The sequence below is a fragment of the Mustela putorius genome, unplaced genomic scaffold (assembly GCF_011764305.1).
Source record: "Mustela putorius furo isolate JIRA1106 unplaced genomic scaffold, ASM1176430v1.1 tig00003909_pilon_pilon_pilon, whole genome shotgun sequence".
In the NCBI taxonomy this organism is placed as follows: Eukaryota; Metazoa; Chordata; class Mammalia; order Carnivora; family Mustelidae; genus Mustela; species Mustela putorius.
Window position 1 is genome coordinate 42,970,900 of NW_025422057.1, and position 21,157 is coordinate 42,992,056.

The window sequence follows — 21,157 nt, forward strand, 5'->3', positions numbered from 1 at the left end:
TAAACTGAGATCTAGTCTCTGGGGCTGTTTGCCAAAAGCCCCCTTCTTGTTCAGTTTTATAGGATTGTGGTGGGGAAGGTTGAGGTGTTTTCCAGAGAACCACATGCCCTACAGGAGTACACAGGACACAGCACAAAATGTGTAAATATGGCTTTGGGCTTGGGAACTGCGAGGTTTAATTCTGTCCTGTCCTTTGACATACGGTGTGACCTTCTCCCATGAATCAGAATCCATTTTCTAGTACAATCTGATAGATGTAATACCGTCTTCTCTCAATCTAATGTTATAGAGCTTTTACTGTCGTTCTTTATCCTGGATGAGAAGTAACCACATTTCTTATGTGGGTCCTGAAGAATTATGGTATTTCCTAAGGACAGAGTCCTGAATGTCACAAATAAAGGAATGAAAACAAATCATGTCATTCTGGCTATAGGGTTCTGAGCTGAGGCTGGGATAGCATCATACAAAACAGGTAAATCTCCATTCCTTCATCAATATGTTGATTGGAGGGATCTTCCTATCTGCTGTGCTCTGAGTGTCCATAAACTGCTTTTTTAAAAAAAAGGGCAGAGATGTTCAGACTCCAGGAGAAAATTGGGTAAATACATGCCCATGCTCTCAAACATTCTAGAGCTATGATTCATCACATTAGTCGCTCCAACAATCCCCTGGAAACATGTGTGTTAATAACCTGTTATTTAATTGAAGAACATCCATTCTGTTGTCCTCAGGAAGAGCCTTTCGTGATGGTGGCTGAGAACATCCTTGGACAGCCCAAGCGCTACAAAGGGTTCTCTATAGATGTCCTGGATGCACTGGCCAAGGCTCTGGGCTTCAAATATGAGATTTACCAGGCCCCCGATGGCAGGTATGGTCACCAGCTCCATAACACCTCCTGGAACGGGATGATCGGGGAGCTCATCAGCAAGGTAGGTCCCAAAAGCAGGGTCATGGGGAAGGGTACCCTAGTCTGCTTCTAGGGTGATATCTAAATTTGGCCCATTAGGCAGTTAGGACCGTGGAGCTAGCTAAGGAGATCACAGCTTACCACTCTTCACTCATCAGAGCTCTCTTTTCTTCAGCCCACCCCTCCCCATCATGCCCATTCCTATTCTCCAATTTTCTCATTCCCTGGCACTCTGTTTTCCTTCTGTGCCCACTGCTGCCATTCCTTTCAAGCCTGTCCACTGAGTCTGCTCTGTCATACACACTTCCTGTAACCCACCGACACGTTTAGGCTGAAACAGGAACTTGGTTCTCACAGGAGGTATGAGTGAGGGCTTATTCTTTTCTCCCTCATGGCCCACAGCAGGGGTGTGTATACACAAGTTCATATGTATGTGTGAGTGTGTGCATGTGTCTTCAATGTTGTGATACATTTCCCAGCTCCTTAGATTAATTTCAGATAATGACACTTCCTCTTTCCTTACAACCTGGGTTTTCATTGAGACCCATGCTCATGATATGAGGCCTGTTCACTGTGTTCCCATCCCCACCCCATCATCCCATGACCTCTGGGTTATTTCCTGGTAGTCATTTATGATGGTGGCATCTGTTCAAATTCTCCCTCTCTGCTGTTGCTGCTGCTACCAACTTTGACATTGCAGACATCTCTGGGGCCAACTGTTGGCTCCCAGTGTTTTGACTGCCTCGCTATCCAAGATCTTGGTTTGTGCTCCATGTCAGTGCCCGACCCCATGCATTTTGTCAGCATCTTATGCGTTACCATCACTGTCCACTCCATGACTATGACTTGTTGTCCTGAGTCTTTTGAACCTTTGCTCCCAGAACATAGGTCCTTTGCTTTATAAACCCGTAAACGCAGACACAATCTCCAGTTCCTCCTAAGCTTTAAAAAAAAAATTTCCTGCAGTACTAATTTATATAAAAAATTCACCCATTTTGGAATATACTATTCAGTGACTTTTAGGAAATCTACTGAGTTATGCAACCATCATCATCATCTAGTTTTTGAATAAGTCCATCAACCCAGTGAGATCCCTCACACTTACTTACAGTGAAATCCCATTCCAACTCCAGCCCTAGGCAACCATTGATATATTTCCTATCTCCATAGATTTGCTTTTGTGAACATTTAATGTAGATGGAGTCCTACAATATGTGGTCTTTTGTGTCTGGCCCTTTCCACTTAGTACATGTATTTGAGGTTCATCTTTCTTTAAGATTTCTGTGACCTTGGGATACTGCATCCTTTCCAGCCTGGTGTGCCCTTGGTGTTCGACCAGATAATCCTGTTCCCTTCATCTTTTGTAATTCTCTTTGTTCTTAGTTTCTTATTGTACTGAAACTCTGACTTGATTATATTATCTACCCTCTGACTTTGACTTCCAAGTTGCTACATACAATTAGAGAAGAAAATCACAAATTTGCCTAGATGGATATATGAATAGTGTGTGGGCTTCAAACTCAGGTAGGCCTTCAGGACAGCCAAGTTCCTTAACTTGTTGGACCCCTTGGCTGTATCCCTTAGAGACTGTTTCAAAGTTTGTCTTTCTCTTCAAGCAATCCAAAAGTCTTCTCTCCTAAATTAAAACAAAGTGCTCCTGTATTAGGCAAAGAAATGAAGATTTGTGGGCTTGATATAACTACTTCAACTACCTGTAAAATTCACATCTGCAGACACCTGCTCATACTCCAGGTTCAGAAGTGAAGTGTTTTTCCCTGTGTTACAGGTCACCACTCTTCCTGTGTCGTAAGTCAATCCCTTTGTCCTTCTTCTGGACCTGGCTTCATAAATTACTTTCCCTTCTTCCTATGTTGTAAAGCTATCTTGTTCCACTAGATCTCTTCTTAATCCTTACATATGCTCTGAATGACCCAAATCTTTAAAAAGAAATCTCCAGATCTTGAGTTTTTGAAAAGAGAGGCAACAACCAGAGATGCAAATGTGACAGTTCTACAGGAGAGCTTCACCATCATTACCTCCAGCATTTTTTCTTTATACTCTAGATATGTTGTTGGATTTCACATTTATTATCTTATTTTATTTATTTATTTTTTGGATTTTTCAGTTAACATCAATACATCTGCCCCTCTAGCCCACATATTAAATCTGATAAAAATTTTTTCTGATAAAATGTTTTTATGTTGGGGCGCCTGGGTGGCTCAGTGGGTTAAGCCGCTGCCTTCGGCTCGGGTCATGATCTCAGGGTCCTGGGATCGAGTCCCGCATCGGACTCTCTGCTCAGCAGGGAGCCTGCTTCCTTCTCTCTCTCTCTCTGCCTGCCTCTCAGTGTACTTGTAATTTCTCTCTGTCAAATAAATAAATAAAATCTTTAAAAAAATGTTTTTATGTATGTTTTCCCAATTTATTTTTTTAAAGATTTTGTTTATTTGAGAGAGAGACACACGCACGATGTGAGGGAGGGGGAGAGAGAGTCTGAAGCAGACCCCTTGCTGAGCACAGAGGCCGACTTGGGGCTCTATCCCATGACTGCAAGATCATGATCTGAGCTAAAACCAAGAGTCAGCTGCTTAACCAACTGAGCCACCCAGGTGCCCCTAAAATAAACTTATTTTTGATGGTATCTCCTACTTAGAAGTCTAAGAGTCAAGATCAGGATAATCATTGCATATTTTGGTTCTCTTGTGGTTGAACGGGGGGAATGCTGGCCTATTATTGCCCACCATTATCCATCTAGTCTTAATTATCCTAACCTCCACCAGTCTTGGCTGCTTTAATCTCACAGTCTAGTTCCATCTTAATGGAGTCTTTGTCTATTTTTAAAATTAAGCCCATCTTGGAAAGCAAAAGTCTTATAAGGTACTTTTGGGGTCAAAGTAAGGCATGCCCAGAGAGTCCCCTCCCAACGCGGCTTTACTATATGAAGAATCAACCCGTATGTTTGAGAGGCCATGAATTAAGGGCCATGGAAGGTCAAGAAAAGTAGATAACCTTTTTTTCTTGGAGGATATTGCTCTCTGGCATAGAGTTTACATATAAAATAACCAGGGACTGTGACATTAATGAGATTTCAAGTAGTTGTACAACTCACCATAAAACTTCCAAAGCGTCTCAGGAAAGGGAGACATCCATGTGGGCTAAAGAGAGTTTGGAAAGCCTTGATGGCAGTATAGAAGGATGCAGATAAGCCTAAAAGAAGATAGAAGGGACTTCTTGGTTGGGGCCAGGGATGGGGAAGAGGGAAATACTGGCAAGAGAAAGAAGAGAGTGAAAGTTTGTGAGGATAACAAGAAAGTAAAGGAAAACTACAATTCAAACAGACAATGTTGAATTTTTTTTTTTTTTTTTTTTTACAGTATTCAAGGTCAGTTGCAGGGTGTCACCTCTTGAATCCATTTCCTCTGGACAGAACAACCCAAAAAGTAGAGGGCAGCCCTTGCCCCAGGGTGGGCCCCAGCAGGAAGCTGAGGACTGCTGTCTGATGAGTTGGTTTTGCCTTTCAGAGGGCAGACCTGGCCATCTCCGCCATCACGATCACCCCGGAGAGGGAGAGCGTTGTGGACTTCAGCAAGCGGTACATGGACTATTCGGTGGGGATCCTAATCAAGAAGCCAGAGGAGAAAATAAGCATCTTCTCTCTTTTTGCTCCGTTTGATTTTGCCGTGTGGGCCTGCATTGCGGCCGCCATCCCTGTGGTGGGCGTGCTGATATTTGTGTTGAACCGGATCCAGGCCGTGAGGGCTCAGAGTGTTGCCCAGCCCCGACCGTCCGCTTCGGCCACCTTGCACAGTGCCATCTGGATTGTCTACGGAGCCTTTGTACAGCAAGGTACATTCCTGGTTTCCTAATGTTGCAGTCACATCTTCCCAGGGGCCTGGAGGAACGTGCCCATTGGCAGAGTTCTTAGATGCGTTTTGGCAAAGTCATTTTAAATACAATTTTATTTAATCTCTAGGACAGTACTAATATCAGTCTGTACCCGATTTCTCTGAGTAATATTAGGTAGAAATTAAATGAAGTGACAAGGAACTCAACTTCAAAGCCCGATTCTCCGCTTTAGATAAAATTAACTTTGGAGTTCTGCTTTGTACTTTTCTCCCCTCCCACATTAGGTTGATTGTTATGCACATGGGGTTGTCAGATGAAACTGAATCTTGCTTAAATTTGAAATCTTAATAGAAAAAAAAAGTCACAATTGTTTTGCAATCATCTAAGCAGTCCTCCATCCATCCTTGAGATACAGAGTCTCTTTTCTCCATGAAGTCTGGAGAGCACTTGGTAAGTTAGAGGATCTTGCAGTTTTGACCCAAGCAACAAATTGCAAAGTTCCTAACGTGAGTGTTGGCCTTGTTTGCACCATGGCAAAACATGTATTGCCTGTTTGCAAGGTTATATAAGAAGAGTCAGTGAAATGCTTTCTTCTGCTACCACCTAAGGGACCGAGGAGAAATAATTGGCCTCCATGGGGCAGCTACTGACTGCAAGTCACAGGCAATGGTTTCTGAAAATCCTAGGAAAAAAGTCATCCAGTGAGGACTGAATATTAATAAAAGCGAGATCTCATTTCTGAGGTTTAAAAGAAAGCTAGGGAACCCTCCAGGTAGGAGGTAATTCTATATTTACAGAATTCCTGAGACTACTCTCTATGAACTTGAAACTGAAAAAGGATCTTACATCAGATTGCAGCCCTGGAAGTAGGCAACACAGGGAGATAGAATCTTCTAACTGGAAGATTTTGATATTCAGAACTCTACCCTTGGTGTTTTGACAAACATCACATCACTAAAAGGCCAATTCTGGATTTTTCGTATTTGGTGGTCTTCCATCCCTTTCAAAGACTGGTGGTCTTTGGAATCTTTCCCAGAATTGTCACCATCCCCGATAACTAGCCAGGAACTCACTTCCCTGCTCCCCACCCCAACTCCAGTGGTGTTTCCCTAAGCCAGGCGGCGGGGTGGAGGAGCTAGAGCATTTCTGGCAGGGGTGGGAGGATGCAGGGGAGAGCAGAAGCCCAGGACCAATCCATTTTGCTGGCCTCCTGTAGGTGGCGAATCCTCAGTGAACTCCATGGCCATGCGCATTGTGATGGGGAGCTGGTGGCTCTTCACCCTCATTGTGTGTTCCTCCTACACGGCGAATCTTGCGGCATTCCTCACAGTGTCCAGGATGGACAACCCCATAAGGTAAGATCCATTCCTCCTTCCAGGTGTGGGACCATTCAGCTCCGAAAAGCTGTAAAGGCGGAATGCAGCCTAGTGTCATGGAGGCAGACGGACTTAGATCCCAGATTTGCAGTTTGATTATCGTCCTCTTAAATGCATGAAGAGCACCACTCCTCTTGTAGTTTACTTCATACACAATTATATAAATGCATAAATGAATTAAATAATACTTCTCTGAACATTTAAATGCTGCTTATAAGACTAAGAAATCAAAACATTAAAAATTAACAAATTAAATTTCCTCAGGCATTTAAATGTTGATTACAAACTTATTTAATCAAAATTTTCTAAACATTAAATTATAATTAATTAAGACCACAAGTCTAAGGTATTTTTTCATATCTTCAGACACCTTAAAATTATTTTTAAAAACATGTCATTATCACAGTGATTAGAAAACTTATTTTACTTATATTCATTAAAGTATAAAATTACCGAAGCCAGGGAATAAAAACATTTCTTTGTTTTACCAAAGTGTTAAAAATATGGCATGAAAGAATTAGTTCAACATAGTGAAATAACTTGGGAATGCCTTTGTGTTTTGGAGCAGATTTCCACAAACTGTGTGAATTGCAAGAGAACTTGGACAAAGTGAAGGGGTATTGGAAATGTGGTTACTAAAGTGACAAAAGGCACAGATATAGTCTACATTTCCTCGGTACAATATTGGCTTCAATATCACCTCTCACTTGATCCCTAATTATAGTGTTATGTAATTCTCCTTTATCATACTCACTATCATTACAGGGATGCTTTCTATCTACTGCCCTAACTGGTCATCCATACTTAACCAGCTTCTATGGCTCCCAACAGCCTATTTAAAAGAGTTCAGACTCTGGCCAAGATTCAATATTTAGTATGATGTTACCCAGTTTTATTTTTTAGTTGGCATTTTTATTGAGATAATTATAGATTCACATGTATTTGTAAGAAATAATGCAGTGAGATCTTATAATATCCTTTAACTGGTTTCTCCCAATGGTTACATTTTGCAAAACTATAGTATTTTATCACAACCAGGGTATCAACATTAATACAGTTGACTGATTCTATTCAGATTTCTTCTCTTGTACTTATTTCTCTGCGTGTGCGAGTGTGTGTGTGTGCGCGTGCACGCATTGGATTCTACACAGTCTTAACCCATGTGTAGGGATCGAGCTCTGCTCTAGGCTCATGTTCCGCACAGAGTCTGCTTGTCCCTCTCCCTCTGCTCCCCTCCCCCGCTCACTCATATTCTCTCTCTCTCTCTCTGTAAAATCAATAAGTAATAAATAAAAATCTTTAAAATGTCATTTTAAGTGTGTTATATAGATGGAATTATAGCTCTTGGATTGCTGTTATCATTTAGCATCATTCTCTGGAGGTTCATCCAGGTTGGTGTGTGTCTCAGGCATTCATTGCTTTTTTCTGCTTAGTAGTATCCCATGTACCACAGCTTGTTTAAATGTTCACACACTGAAGGACATCCAGGTTGTTTCCCTTTTATGCAATTATGAATAAAGCCACAATGAATATTTGTGTGTAGGTTTTGGTGTGAACACAAGTTTTTGTTTGTTTGTGATACATATCCAAGAGTGCAATTGCTGGGTCGTGTGGTAATTGCATGTGTTTATAAAAAAAATATGCTTTCTAAGAAAACTATCAAACTGTGTTCCAGACTGACTCTGCCATTTTGTATTACTGCTAGTGATGTGGGAATGATCCAGTTTCTTTGCATCCTTGCCAGCATTTGCTTTAGCATCATTTATTGAAAAGCAGTCCTTCCTTCACTGAGATGCTTTTGTAATTTGTCAAAAATCAGTTGGGTATATGTGGTCCATTTCTGAGTTTTCCATTCAGTTCTATTGATCTGTGTGCCTATCCCTTCATCAATACCACACTGTCTTGGTTACTATAGCTGCAGAGTAAACCTTAATATTGGGCAGAGTGATTACTCCCATTCTTTTTTCTTTTGTTCAGATTGTTTTAATTATTCTAAGGCCTGTATCTTTCCACATAAATTTTAGAATAAGCTTGTCTATGTTTAAAAAAAATAATTTTCCATTGTTTTGATAGGAATTACATTAATTACAGTTGAAATTGCATTAAACCAATAGATCATAAATTGCTGAGACTACCATGAATGGGTATTGGCTTTTTCAACTGCTTTTTTTTTTTTACATTGCTTGACATGACCATATGATTTTTCCTCTTTAGCCTACTAATATAATAAGACTACACTGATTGATTTTCAAATGTTGTGTACCTTGAATGAATCTCACCTGATCATGACCTATGATTCTTTTAATATATTTTAGATTCTGTTTGCTGATATTCTGGTTGAGGATTTTTGCATCTAAATGTATGAGAGATATTCACTTGCACTTTTATTTATTGTGCTGTTTCTGTCTAGTTTTGGTTTCAGGGTAACTCTGGCTTCATAAAATGATTTAGGAAGTCTTTGCTCATTTTCTATTTTCTGAGAGAGATTATATAAAGTTGGTGTTAATTTATCTTCAAATGTTTGGTATAATTCTCCAGGGCAACCATCTAGGAGATTTCATATTCTTGGAGCTTTTAAATTAATAATTAAAATTTTCATAGCTATAGGGCAATTCATATTGTCTATTTCTTCTTCAAGTCTAGTTGGTTTATAGTGTTGTCATGTTTTCCATTAACTTGCTGATCTTCTGTTGTTGTTTATCAATTATTGAATGTGGGATATTAAAGTCTCCAGTCATTTTTTACAGAACTGCCCATTTCTCCCTTCAATTTTATCAATTTTGATTCATATATTTTGGGACCCTATTGTTAGGTATATATATGTTTCCAATTGTGTTTTATATTCTTATCAAATGACCCTTTTATCATTGTATAATGTCCTTCTTTTGTCTCATAAAAACTTTCATTAACGTTTACTTCAGCTAGTTAGTTCTCTTTTGGTTATTGTTTGCACAAAATATTTTTTATTCTTTAATTTTCAATCTGTTTGTCTTGGAATCTAAAGTGAGTCACTTTCTTACAACATATAGTTCAATTATGTATTTTAATTTGTTCTATCCACCTCTATTTTAATTGGAGCAATTAACCCATTTATATATAATGTAATTAGTGGTAAGGAAGAACTCACTTCTGCCATGTTGTTTGTTCTCTTTATATCATACCTATTTTGTTCCTCGTTTCCCCCATTATTGCTTTTCTTTTTAATATTAAGTAGATACATTCTGTATATCATTTTAATTCCCCTGTTGTTTGTTTTCTATATATGTTTTTAAGTTATATTTTTAGTGGTTGCCCTAGGCATGCCAATTAATATCTTAATTTATAACAATCTTATTAGCCAACTTTATTTTAATAGTATTAAAAAATGTTTCTCCCGTATCACTCTGTTCCACTCCACCTCTGCCCCCAACAACTCCTTTTTGAAGCTGTCTGATCCTTTACTTTTTTGGAAGTACTTAAAATTTTTTCTCCAATTTATTCAATGGATAATCTTCTATATTCAATTTTTAAATTGTTATTTTTTATTGTTTTTTTTTTTTACTTATTGAATAAGCTTCCTTATTGTTTTAAAACAACTTTAGCTATTAGAATGTATTATTAAAGTGCATGTTTATAGTTTTTAACTTTAATTTTTAAATTGTGATAAAATATGCATAACAAATTTTATTTTAATCATATTTAAGTGTACAGTTTAATGTCATTAAGTACATTCACATTGTTCTGTAAACATTACCACCATCCATCTCTACAACACTTCATATTACAAAACTGAAAGTCTATATAATACTCTCCATTCCCCACTTCCCCACTTCCCCAGACTCTGGAAACCACCATCCTTTTTTCTGTCTCTATAAGTTTGACTACTCTAGGTACTTTATATAAGTGAAATAATACAGTTTTTGTCCTTTAATGACTGGCTTATTTCACTTAGTATGTCTTAAAGTTTCATCCATGTTGTAGCATCTGTCAGAATTTCCTTCTTTTTAAAGCTAAATAACATTCCATTGTATGTATATACCACATTTTGTTTATACATTCATCTGTGGAGAGACATTTGTGTTGCTTCCATCCTTTGGCCATAAACATGAGTGCAGATATATGTTCAAGTTCCTGCTTTCACTACTCTTGGAGCTTTTAAATTAATACTTGGGTAAATACTCAGAAGTGGAATTGTTGTATCATAAGGTAATTCTGTGTTTCATTAGGAACTACTTTATCATATTCTACAGAAGTTCCACCATTTCACATTCCCACCAACAACTCACAAGGATTCCAGTTCCTTTACATTCTCACTCAAACTTATTTTCTGTTTTGTTTTGTTTTTATAACTGTCCTAATGGGTATGATGTGGTATCTCATCTTGGTTTTGATTGGCATTTCCCTAATAATTAGTGATGTTGAGCATCTTTTCTTGTGTGTGTGTGTGTGTTTTTTTTTTTTTTTTTTTGACAGAAATCACAAGTAGGCAGAGAGGCAGGCAGAGAGAGAGGGGGAAGCAAGCTCCCCACTGAGCAGAGAGCCCGATGCGGGGCTCGATCCCAGGACCCTGGGATCATGACCTGAGCCGAAGGCAGAGGCTTTAACCCACTGAGCCACCCAGGCACCCCTCTTTTCATGTGTTTATGGCCACTTGCATATCTTCTTGAAGAAATGTCTATTTAAGTCTATTGCCCATTTTTAGTGGGTTGTTTTTGTTACTGAGTTATAGTTTTTTATGTATATTCCAGATATTAATCTCTCATCAGATATTGATTTGTAAATATCTTCTCCCACTTTATGGGTAGCCTTTTAATTCTGTTGTAGTATCCTTGGGTATAGAGAAGTTTTTAATTTTGATGAAATCCATATTATCTATTTTTTGTTGTCACCTTTACCTTTATTGCTATATCTAAGAAATTATTGCCAGATCCAATGTCATAAAACCTTTCCCATATGTTTCCTTCTAGGAGTTTTATAGTTTTAGGTCTTACATTTAGGTCTTTGATCCATCTTGTTAATTTTTGTACATGGTGTAAGTTAAGGGGTCCTGCTTCATTCTTTGCCTGAGAATCCCGGATCATGACCTGAGCCAAAGGCAGACGTTTAACTGACTGAGCCACCCAGATGCCTGTTCTTTTGCATGAGGATACCCAGTTTTCCCAGCACCATTTGTTAAAAAGACTGCCGTCTCCTCACTGAATGGTTTCAACATCTTTGTTTGAAATCATTTGAACATATATGGGATAGTATACTGAGCTTTTTATTCTATTCCATTGGTCTATGTGTCTGTCTTCATATCAGTACCACACAATTTTGAGTACTATAGCTTTATAGTACATTTTGAATTCAGGAAATTTGAGATCACCAACTTTATACTTTTTCAAAAATTGTTTTGGCTATTTGGGGTTCCTTGAGGGGGAATTTTATTATTTTTTTAATTTCTATTTATTTTTTAAATTTCTTTTCATTGATCCAGAATTCATTATTTATGTACCACACCCAGTAGGGGAAATTTTAGAATAGATTTTTCTATTTCTGCTTGAAACATAATTGGGATTTTGGTAGAGATTGCATTGAATTTGTAGATTTCTTTAGGTAGTATTGACATCTTAAGAATATGAAGTCTTTCAATCCATGAACATAGGAACATAAGATGCCTTTCCATTTATTTGTGTGTTTAATTTCCTTCAGAAACATTTTTTAGTTTTCAGTATACATGTCTTTGCCTTTTTTTTTTTTTTTGTCTTTTTAGTCAAGTTTATTCTTAGGTATTTTATTGTTTTTGATATTATTATAATTAGAATTGGTTTTGTATTTCCCTTCCAGATTGTTCATTATTATCGTATAGAAATGCGACTGATCTTAGTGCATTGATTTTTTTTTTTAATCCTACAACTTTGCTGATTTATTTGTTAGTTCTCATTGTTTTGTGTGTCCAGTTTTAAGGTTTTTTACATATCAGGTCATAATGTTTGACAGCAGATATACATCTACTTCTTTCTTTCCAATTTGAAAATATTTTATTTCTTTTTCTTGCCTAATTGTCTATGACTTCCAGACGATGTTGAATGGAAGTGGTAAAAGTGGATGTTCTTGTCTTGTTCCTGACATTGGAGGAAAAGCTTTGAGTAAGATGTTAGCTTTGAGTTTCTCATATCTGGCCTTTATTATATCAACATAGTTTCCTTTCCTTCCTAGTCCATTGAGTTTTTATCATGAAAGGGTATTGCATTTTATCAAATGCTTTTCCTGCCCTGAGATGATGATGTGGGGTTTTTTTGCCCTTCATTTGGGTAACATAGTATTTTATACTAACGGATCTTTGTATGCTGAGCCGTTCTTGTGTTTCAAGAATGAATACTGGTTGGTCCTGGTGTGTAATTTTTAAAAAATATGCAGTTGAATTCAGTTTCCTAGTATTTTGTTGAAGATTGTTGCATCCACATTACTCAGGAATATTGGTCTGCAGTTTTCTTTTCCTGTAGTATATTTTTGGGGTTTTGGTGTCAGGGTAATGCTGGCCTCATAGAATGAATTAAGAAGTGTTCCAAACGAGACACTTGTATTCAGTCAATGTATTCCTATGCTTTAATGTTTTTTTTTTTCCTTAATTCTTAAATAAACATTTATTCTGAAAAACTCCAAAAAAAAAAAAAAAGAAGTGTTCCATCCTCTTAAATTTTGGGATAAAAATTTGAGGAAGATTGCAATTCATCCTTCTTTAAATGTAGATTGTATGTTTCTAGGAATTCGTTCATTTCATTAAGGTTTCCAATATATTGGCAGACAATTGACAGGTAGTATAATATAAAAATATTTAATCTTCTTTCATGTCTACTTATGCATTCTAAATTGTTTTTATGATGTTCAGCGTTCTATTACTATTATTACTGTGACTCCCCACCACCCCCACAACTGGAAGTTAAGCATCCTCTTTTAACCTTTAGGCTTAAAAATACAGGCGTTAGGCTTAAAAATATAGGCATTGCTGTTTCTCTTTCAGAATCAAGCATGAAGTCATATATTTTTATTTCTTCCTATATAAGATGATACTGGAATATCTTTTTGTCCTCCCCTCCTTCCACCTACTCAATCATGTTTTGGTATTATAATCTGAAATTTCAGGCCCAGTTTACTATTGTTATTCCTTTCCTTCTCCTCCTTCTAATATTTAATGGTTTCTCTAATATATATATATATATATTTGGCATTTTCATTCTTCTGTTTTATCGCATCTACATTTATAGTCATTACTTGTATTGAAGTCTATGTTCCAGGGATTTCAGTGATTGTTGAAAGTCTCTCTATTCTGTGATTTAGCAATTGTTCATATTTTTATTTTGATGAATTTTTGTTTAGCTAGAGTGGTTATTTGAGCAACAGACCTAGCAGGGGTGGTATATTTTGTGAGATAATATATCTGAGAATCTTTTTTTGTTGCATTTATTCATGAATTAAAACTGATCTGGATATAATATTCTTGTGTTATAACTTTCCCCCTTAATATTGTATAGAATTTGCTCTATTGAGTAAATTCTATAGAATTTGCCCCATTGTTCTTCCTGTATGTAACGCTACAGAGAAGCATGAGAATACCTCATTCACCTCCTTCTCCCCTCCTCTTTCCTTTCCTATCTTTTCTTCTCACTCTTTCCTCTATTCTTTCCTTTTTTTCTCCATCTCCTTTTTCTCCCTCCTCTTCTCCTATCTCCTTCCCTTTCTTTTGTCTTGTTCCTCCCCTTCTTTTCATGCCCTTCTTCTTGCTTTTTTCTTCCTCCCTCTATTTTAATCCTTCTCTTCCTTCTTCTCCATCTCCTCCTTCTTCATGTCACTTCTTTTTTTCCTTTCTCCTCCTCCTCCTCCTCCATTCTTCATTCTCCCTCTCCTCTTCCCCACTGTTCCCCCTTCTTCCTTCCTTTTCCTGTTTTCCTCCTGCGATTTCCCACTTTTTCCTTATCTCCCTGCTCATCTTATTCCTTCTCCCATTCTCTCTGCTTCTGATCCCTTTTCTTCTTTCTTCCCTCCTTTTTCTTTTCTTCCTCCTTTACTTCTCCTTTCTTATGCTTTCTTCTTTGTAATTAACCTTAATATCTTTGAATTTTAAAACTTCCGTCAATATTTAATGAGTTGACCTACATCTCATTAATTATGATTAGAATCCTGAGTTCTTTTTACATGCAAAAACAACCTGATAACCTTAGCTCAATAATTTTGTCATCTATTAAATCTTTCCTTATCTATTACATCTTTTGCATTTGTCTTTGTCTTGTTTCCAGGAATGTTAACTTTACTTTTTTTCTTTTTTTAAGATTTTATGTATAAGGAATGTTATATGTTGATTCTATGAGTCCTCCATGTCTGTTATACTCTCTTTGATCATTTTCCATTCATAACCCTTTTAATTTTTATTTTGAGAGTATTTTAGTTTGTCTTTCAAATTTCTGCTTAGACTTTCTTCAGTGTTCGTATATTTTTTAACAATGTTAATGAATACATAAATCCTTCTTGTGTATTTGTGTTTCTCCTTAGTTTTTCTTCCCTGCCACTCCATTAATACCTCTTTCATGTCTCAACCACTCATTATGGAATTAATTCTTAATTTTTTGTACTATGTGCCAATAGAAAAACAAATATTTTTAAAACTTCATTTCCTTTAGCATATACTTTTCAAACAATTTGTTTTTAGTGTCTTTGATGCAATATAATATATTTACACGTTATTTCTTTCATGCTAAATCCTTTTCTTGTTCTTCCATGTTTAGTTTGCTCTACCTTGATGTTTTGATGTTTAGTTTGCTCTACCTTGATTCTGGAGAACTCTTTCTGTAAACAGGTAGGTATAGACTCTCTGAGTCTCCTAATAGTTCACCTGGCTGCAGGTAGAATCATCCTCTCAGATCTTAACCTGGTCTTCTGAGTTTAGCTGGAGACTGCGATGTAAATTCCCATTACAAGCCCTGTGCCTTAATGGAAAACTTCTTTTTTAGAGGTTTGCCCTGATAAAGTTTCTGTTTCTAGAATCTTGATTCATGCAGCCCCTACAACAGTAAGAAAGGCCACTGTATTTTTTAACCTTTTTTTCTGGCAGTGCTCTTCTTTCTGTCAGAGACAAATGCCAGTGAGCTGGCGTTTCTGAATACTGTATTCTACAGAGACCAGAGTAATTCAAGGGGCTTCCATTATTAATAGCTTGAACTGCTCTGTCTATGTAGATATAAAAGAAAATCCACTGAGATGATGCACTTTCAATACAAGATGAATTTGAGTCTTGCTGTGTCTCACTAATTTGCTTCCCCACAATATGTGATCAGTGGGTGGCATCCTTTCTTAGGTTCATGATATGTGATCCCCTGTAGTTTACAAAATTACATGGTCATTTCAGTAGGTATCCAGAAGGCTTAAAGATGGATATCTGTTCTCTCTTTACTGATGAATCTTTCTTATTAATCTAAATGGTCTTCAGCCTGTACATTTCAAACTAATATAAAACCATTCAATAATGATCATAATATGCCTTATCAATGTTCATATTCACTGTCCATGTAAGTGCCCTAGCCTTTAAAACCTATGAATTCCTTTAAAGGCATAGAGAAAGTTGGTATCCAAGAGAAGCTGAATTTTTTAGAGAACAGACATATACTTAAAAATTGCCTTAAGCAATTTTTAGCTTTTTTGTTTGGAGTAGGTATGAGGTCCATTCGGGGAAGGGGACATATCTTATAATTACTTTTTATCTCCATTACAATTACAAAAATCTTTACCTGTTATCATGATGAAAACAGAGTCATTTGGGAAAAGGTAGTACTGGCAGGTGCTTTGGCACTATGAGCATCAATGCCCTATATTTAGGAAATGCTTTGGTTAAAACTTCTAGGTGAGTAGAATTCAGAGGGTTCACATTTAGAAAGATTGGATTTGGCCTAGAGGCTCATGTTGGCAGGCAGAAGCACAGTGGCATGACTAAGAGATATAACAGAGTGCAATTGTTATGAGCATTGACATTGAACCTTGATTGCTAAGCTTCAAATCCTTTCTCACTCTTACTAACTCTGTGATCTTGGGCAATTTACCTAATCTCTGTGTACTGCACTTTTCCCATCTATATGTAGGAGTAAGAATAGCATTTATCTCATAGGACTATTGAGGGAGATTAACAAACATATATTTAGAACATTTATCTGGTGTGTAGAAAGGACCATATAAATGTAGATATAATTGTTGTTGACAAGGACCTTGGTAGTCAAAGTAATAGCTCTGAGATTTGGAGTCCTGGACTGAGGAAAAGCAGCATGACTGACAGATGTGGGCAAGAAGATGCTAGTCTAGGAAACAGACAACTCTGTTTTGGGAATGTCACCAGCTGGCTCAATGACATTAGTCACTTGTCCTTTCTCATTCCTTGTTTCTCTATCTGTAAAATGGCGAGGTTGTTGTAAATGGCCTCATGATATTTAAGATGTTTGTTCATCTTTCCATTGAATTTGGAAACATCAAATTTGTAAACTAAGATGAGAAAATGCTTCCTACAGAAAAATTCTTGTGCTAAGCTTGGGAAAGACACACAATCCATAAGAGCTTTGTCTTGTGTCCACACATTTATACAATTTCAGAAGGGAAAATAAAAAGATTGAACACCCCAGCAATCTAATTTATCCCAAGGTGATTATCCCTCTAATCTTCTTGACATAAAAAATGACCTTTATTCACACAAACTTGCTGTAAGCTTTTTATTATAAATATCTTTATTATTATTTACAGTCTTATGATAAACTGAAGATTCGATGACCTTGGGTGTGCGATGACTTCTTAGGGACAACATCAAAAGCACAATCGATCAAAGAAAAATTGATAACAGTTGGTCTTTACTAAAATTTAAAACTTCTGTGACAAAGATATTGGTAAGAGAATGAGAAGACAAGCTAGAGATTGGGAGAAAATCTTGGCAAAATACATATAAAATAAAAGATTTGTATCTAAAATCTATAAAGAACTCTTAAAATTAAACAATAATAGAACAAATAGAGAGGGCATGGATTGCATGGAGCACTGGGTGTGGTACAAAAACAATGAATACTTTTATGCTGAAAATAAATAAAAAATAAATTTTTAAAAAGTGAAAAAATATAATAGAACAAATAACCCATTTAAAAACAGGCAAAAGATCTGAACAGCATCTTACCCAGATTTTCATATGACAAATAGCCATATGAAAAGATGCCTAATGTCATATATCATTAGGGAACTGAAAAAATAAAATAGCAATGAGATACCACGACTTTAGGATGGCCACAGTGCAAAATTCTGACAGCACCCAATGCTGGTGAGGATGTGGAGCAAAAAGAACTCTCTTTGCTCATAGGAATGGAAAATGGCCACTTTGGAAGAAAGTTTGACAGTTTCTTACAAAACTGAACCTACCTTTAGCATATGATCCAGCAGTCACACTCTGGTATTTACCCAAAGGAATTGAAGTCACATATCTACACAAAAGCTTGCACATGAATTTTTATGACAGTTTTACTTGTAATTACCAAAATGTGGAAGCCAGAAGTGAATAGATAAACTCATGTATATCCACACAATGAAATATTTTTCAATACTAAAATGAGCTATCAAGTTATGGGAAGACACAGAGGAACTTTAAATGCATACTAATTATAAATTATGTATACCTATAATATTAATTTGTGGTATTATTTATATGTAATTATACATAAATATTACATTTATTTGTAGATTGATAAATTATTAAGTATATTTTTTTAAATATAGAGAAAGAGAAAGATATATATGGGTTTTACTAAGACCTATCTTACATTTAAGATATATTTGTGGATAAAATGAGAAGTATATTATATATATTTGTGGATAAAATATGAAGGGCCAGGCTAGTTGTCAATTAGGCTAAATGAAGCCAACTTACCAGTTTTTCTTTTATTGATCATGTTTTTGGTGTTGTATCTAAGAAGTCATGGTCAAACTCAATGTGGATCAAGCTGTTTGCAAAGTGAACTTAAAGGTTGTTTACATATGGATTATTGTTAATTTGGATATGAAGCTGACATTTTTAAAATTAATATATGGTTAAAGACATTGAACAGGAATCATAAACAGTTGGATATGCAAGTTTACCTCACAAGCTGTTTGTTTGTTTTTAATATGTCAGCCTAGTGGTTTTTAAAATTTAATTTAATTTTTTCAGTGTTCCAAGGTTCATTGTTTAAGCACCACACCTAGTGCTCCATGTAATACGTGCCCTCTTCAATACCTACCACCAGGCTCAACCAAACCCCCTCCCCTCTAAAACCCTCAGTTTGTTTCTCAGAGTCCACAGTCTCTCATCGTTTATCTCCCTCTCCAGTTTCCCCCAACTCACTTCTCCTCTCTAACTCCCAATGTCCTCTGTGTTATTCCTTATGTTCCACAAGTAATTGAAACCATATGATAATTGACACTGTCTGCTTGACTTATTTCACTCAGCAGATTATTCTGAGGATAAAGTTTTAAATATTAAATTTGAATGACGTTGGTGGTGCTAGCACTCCTCTGGTTCCCTCTGGTCCCACCATCCTGTTGTGTTTTTGTTTTTTACACATGCTGTTTTCTCAGTCTCATATACCCACCTTCCACCATCAAGTTACTCAAGTTGGTCACCTGTGACAGAGATCTGAATGACTTTTTGCCAGTTAGCAAGTCCTGTATACATTCCTGCTATTCAAACCATGTCCCACAGACTGGGTCTCATCTCAGATCTCCTGATTCAAGATTGGTATCTAAGTCTCCAAGTGATTTCTATTTACATTAAAGTTCAGAAAGCATTGCCTTTAATTAGAAAAAAATGATCTGTAAAATTCTAATAGGGTGAAGGGATTGGCTGCATCTAACAAATGCATTTTGACAAAGCTACAGATCAGTTCCTGCCTTGGGGGCACCACAAACTGGGAAAGGATGGGGGTGTACATTAATGGCACTCATAAAAAAGAATGTGGGACTTCTTCTGCCTGTCAGTATTCAAGTAGACCTCATAGTTGACCCTTGACCAACGTGGTGTTGGGGGCGTTGACCACTGCACAGCCAAATATTTGCATGTAGCTCTTTTTAAAATTTTTTGTTTATTTTTTAGAATTTCTTTTCAATGTTCCAGAATTTATTGTTTATTGACCACATCCAGTGCTCCATGGAATATGTGCCCTCCATAATACATACCACCAGGCTCACCATATAACTTTTGACTCTCTAAAAACTTAACTACTAATGGCCTACCATTGACCAGAAGCCTTACTGATAACATAGTCAGTTAACACATATTTGGGTATGTTATGCATATTATATGTCATATTACTACAATAAAGTAAACTAGAGAAAAGAAAGTATTATTAAGAAAATCATAAGGAAGAGAAAATACATTTACAGTACTATACTGTATTTATAAAAAAAAAATCCACAGATAAGTGGACCTATGCAGTTCAAACCTATGTTGTGTAAGGGTTAACTGTATACCATACAGTATTATAAGGAATAAAGAGGGATAGTATATGATGATAAAGAGAGCACTTGTATCAGGAAAACAATTCTAAATATGTCTGCACCTAATAAGGAAGCATCAAAAAAGGTTGATATCCAGGATCTATAATGAACTCCTCAAACTCAACACACACAAAACAGACAATCATATCAAAAAATGGGCAGAAGATATGGACAGACACTTCTCCAATAAAGACATACAAATGGCTATCAGACACATGAAAAAATATTCATCATCACTAGCCATCAGGAAGATTCAAATTAAAACTACATTGAGATATCACCTTACACCAGTTAGAATGGCCAAAATTAGCAAGACAGGAAACAACATGTGTTGGAGGGGATGTGGAGAAAGGGGAACCCTCTTCCTCTGTTGGTGGGAATGCAAGTTGGTGCAGCCTCTTTGGAGAACAGTGTGGAGATTCCTCAAGAAATTAAAAATAGAACTTCCCTATGACCCTGCCATTGCACTCCTGGGTATTTACCCCAAAGATACAGATGTAGTGAAAAGAAGGGCCATCTGTACCCCAATGTTTATAGCAGCAATGGCCATGGTCGCCAAACTGTGGAAAGAACCAAGATGCCCTTCAACGGACGATGGATAAGGAAGATGTGGTCCATATACACTATGGAGTATTATGCCTCCATCAGAAAGGATGAATACCCAACTTTTGTAGCAACATGGACGGGACTGGAAGAGATTATGCTGAGTGAAATAAGTCAAGCAGAGAGAGTCAATTATCATATAGTTTCACTTATTTGTGGAGCATAACAAATAGCATGGAGGACATGGGGAGTTAGAGAGGAGAAGGGAGTTGGGGGAAATTGGAAGGGGAGGTGAACCATGAGAGACTATGGACTCTGAAAAACAATCTGAGGGTTTTGAAGGGGCGGGGGGTGGGAGGTCGGGGTACCAGGTGGTGGGTATTATAGAGGGCACGGATTGCATGGAGCACTGGGTGTGGTGCAAAAATAATGAATACTGTTATGCTGAAAATTAAAAAAAAGTCTATGACATAAAATGTGACAAGTCTAATGGGAGAAACAGAAAAATCTAAAATAGTTCAAAATTTAACTTTATTCTATTAGAAATCGACCTCTCAAGTAAACAAAAGACCAGTAAGTCTGTAGAAGATCTGAACAACACTATCAACCAACTTGATATGGTTGACATTTATAGAATAGTACACCCAACAATTGCAGAATACACATTTCTTTCAAGTATACAGGGAACATCCAGCAAGACAGATAATTTCTTGGGCCATAACTTTAAATCTTAATCAATTTCAAAAAAGTAAAATCTTACAGAGTATATTCTACCAGTATAATTAAGTTAAATTAGAAAAATAATAGGGCACCTGGGTGGCTCAGTGGGTTAAGCCGCTGCCTTCGGCTCAGGTCATGATCTCAGGGTCCTGGGATCGAGTCCCGCATCGGGCTCTCGGCTCTGCAGGGAGCCTGCTTCCCTCTCTCTCTCTCTCTCTGCCTGCCTCTCCGACTACTTGTGATTTCTCTCTGTCAAATA

At 36.9% G+C, this 21,157-nt stretch overlaps 1 protein-coding gene across 2 annotated transcripts in view; it reads left to right on the forward strand.

Annotated features, from left to right (window-relative positions):
* The window catches only part of GRID1 (glutamate ionotropic receptor delta type subunit 1), a 685,082-nt gene that overhangs the window by 572,219 nt on the left and 91,706 nt on the right, over nt 1-21,157 (forward strand). For both annotated transcript variants that reach the window (XM_004765778.3, XM_004765776.3), the window contains exons 10-12: nt 732-929; nt 4,429-4,753; nt 5,970-6,108. In XM_004765778.3, coding sequence (XP_004765835.1) covers nt 732-929; nt 4,429-4,753; nt 5,970-6,108 — 662 coding nt within the window. The remainder of the gene's footprint in view (nt 1-731; nt 930-4,428; nt 4,754-5,969; nt 6,109-21,157) is intronic.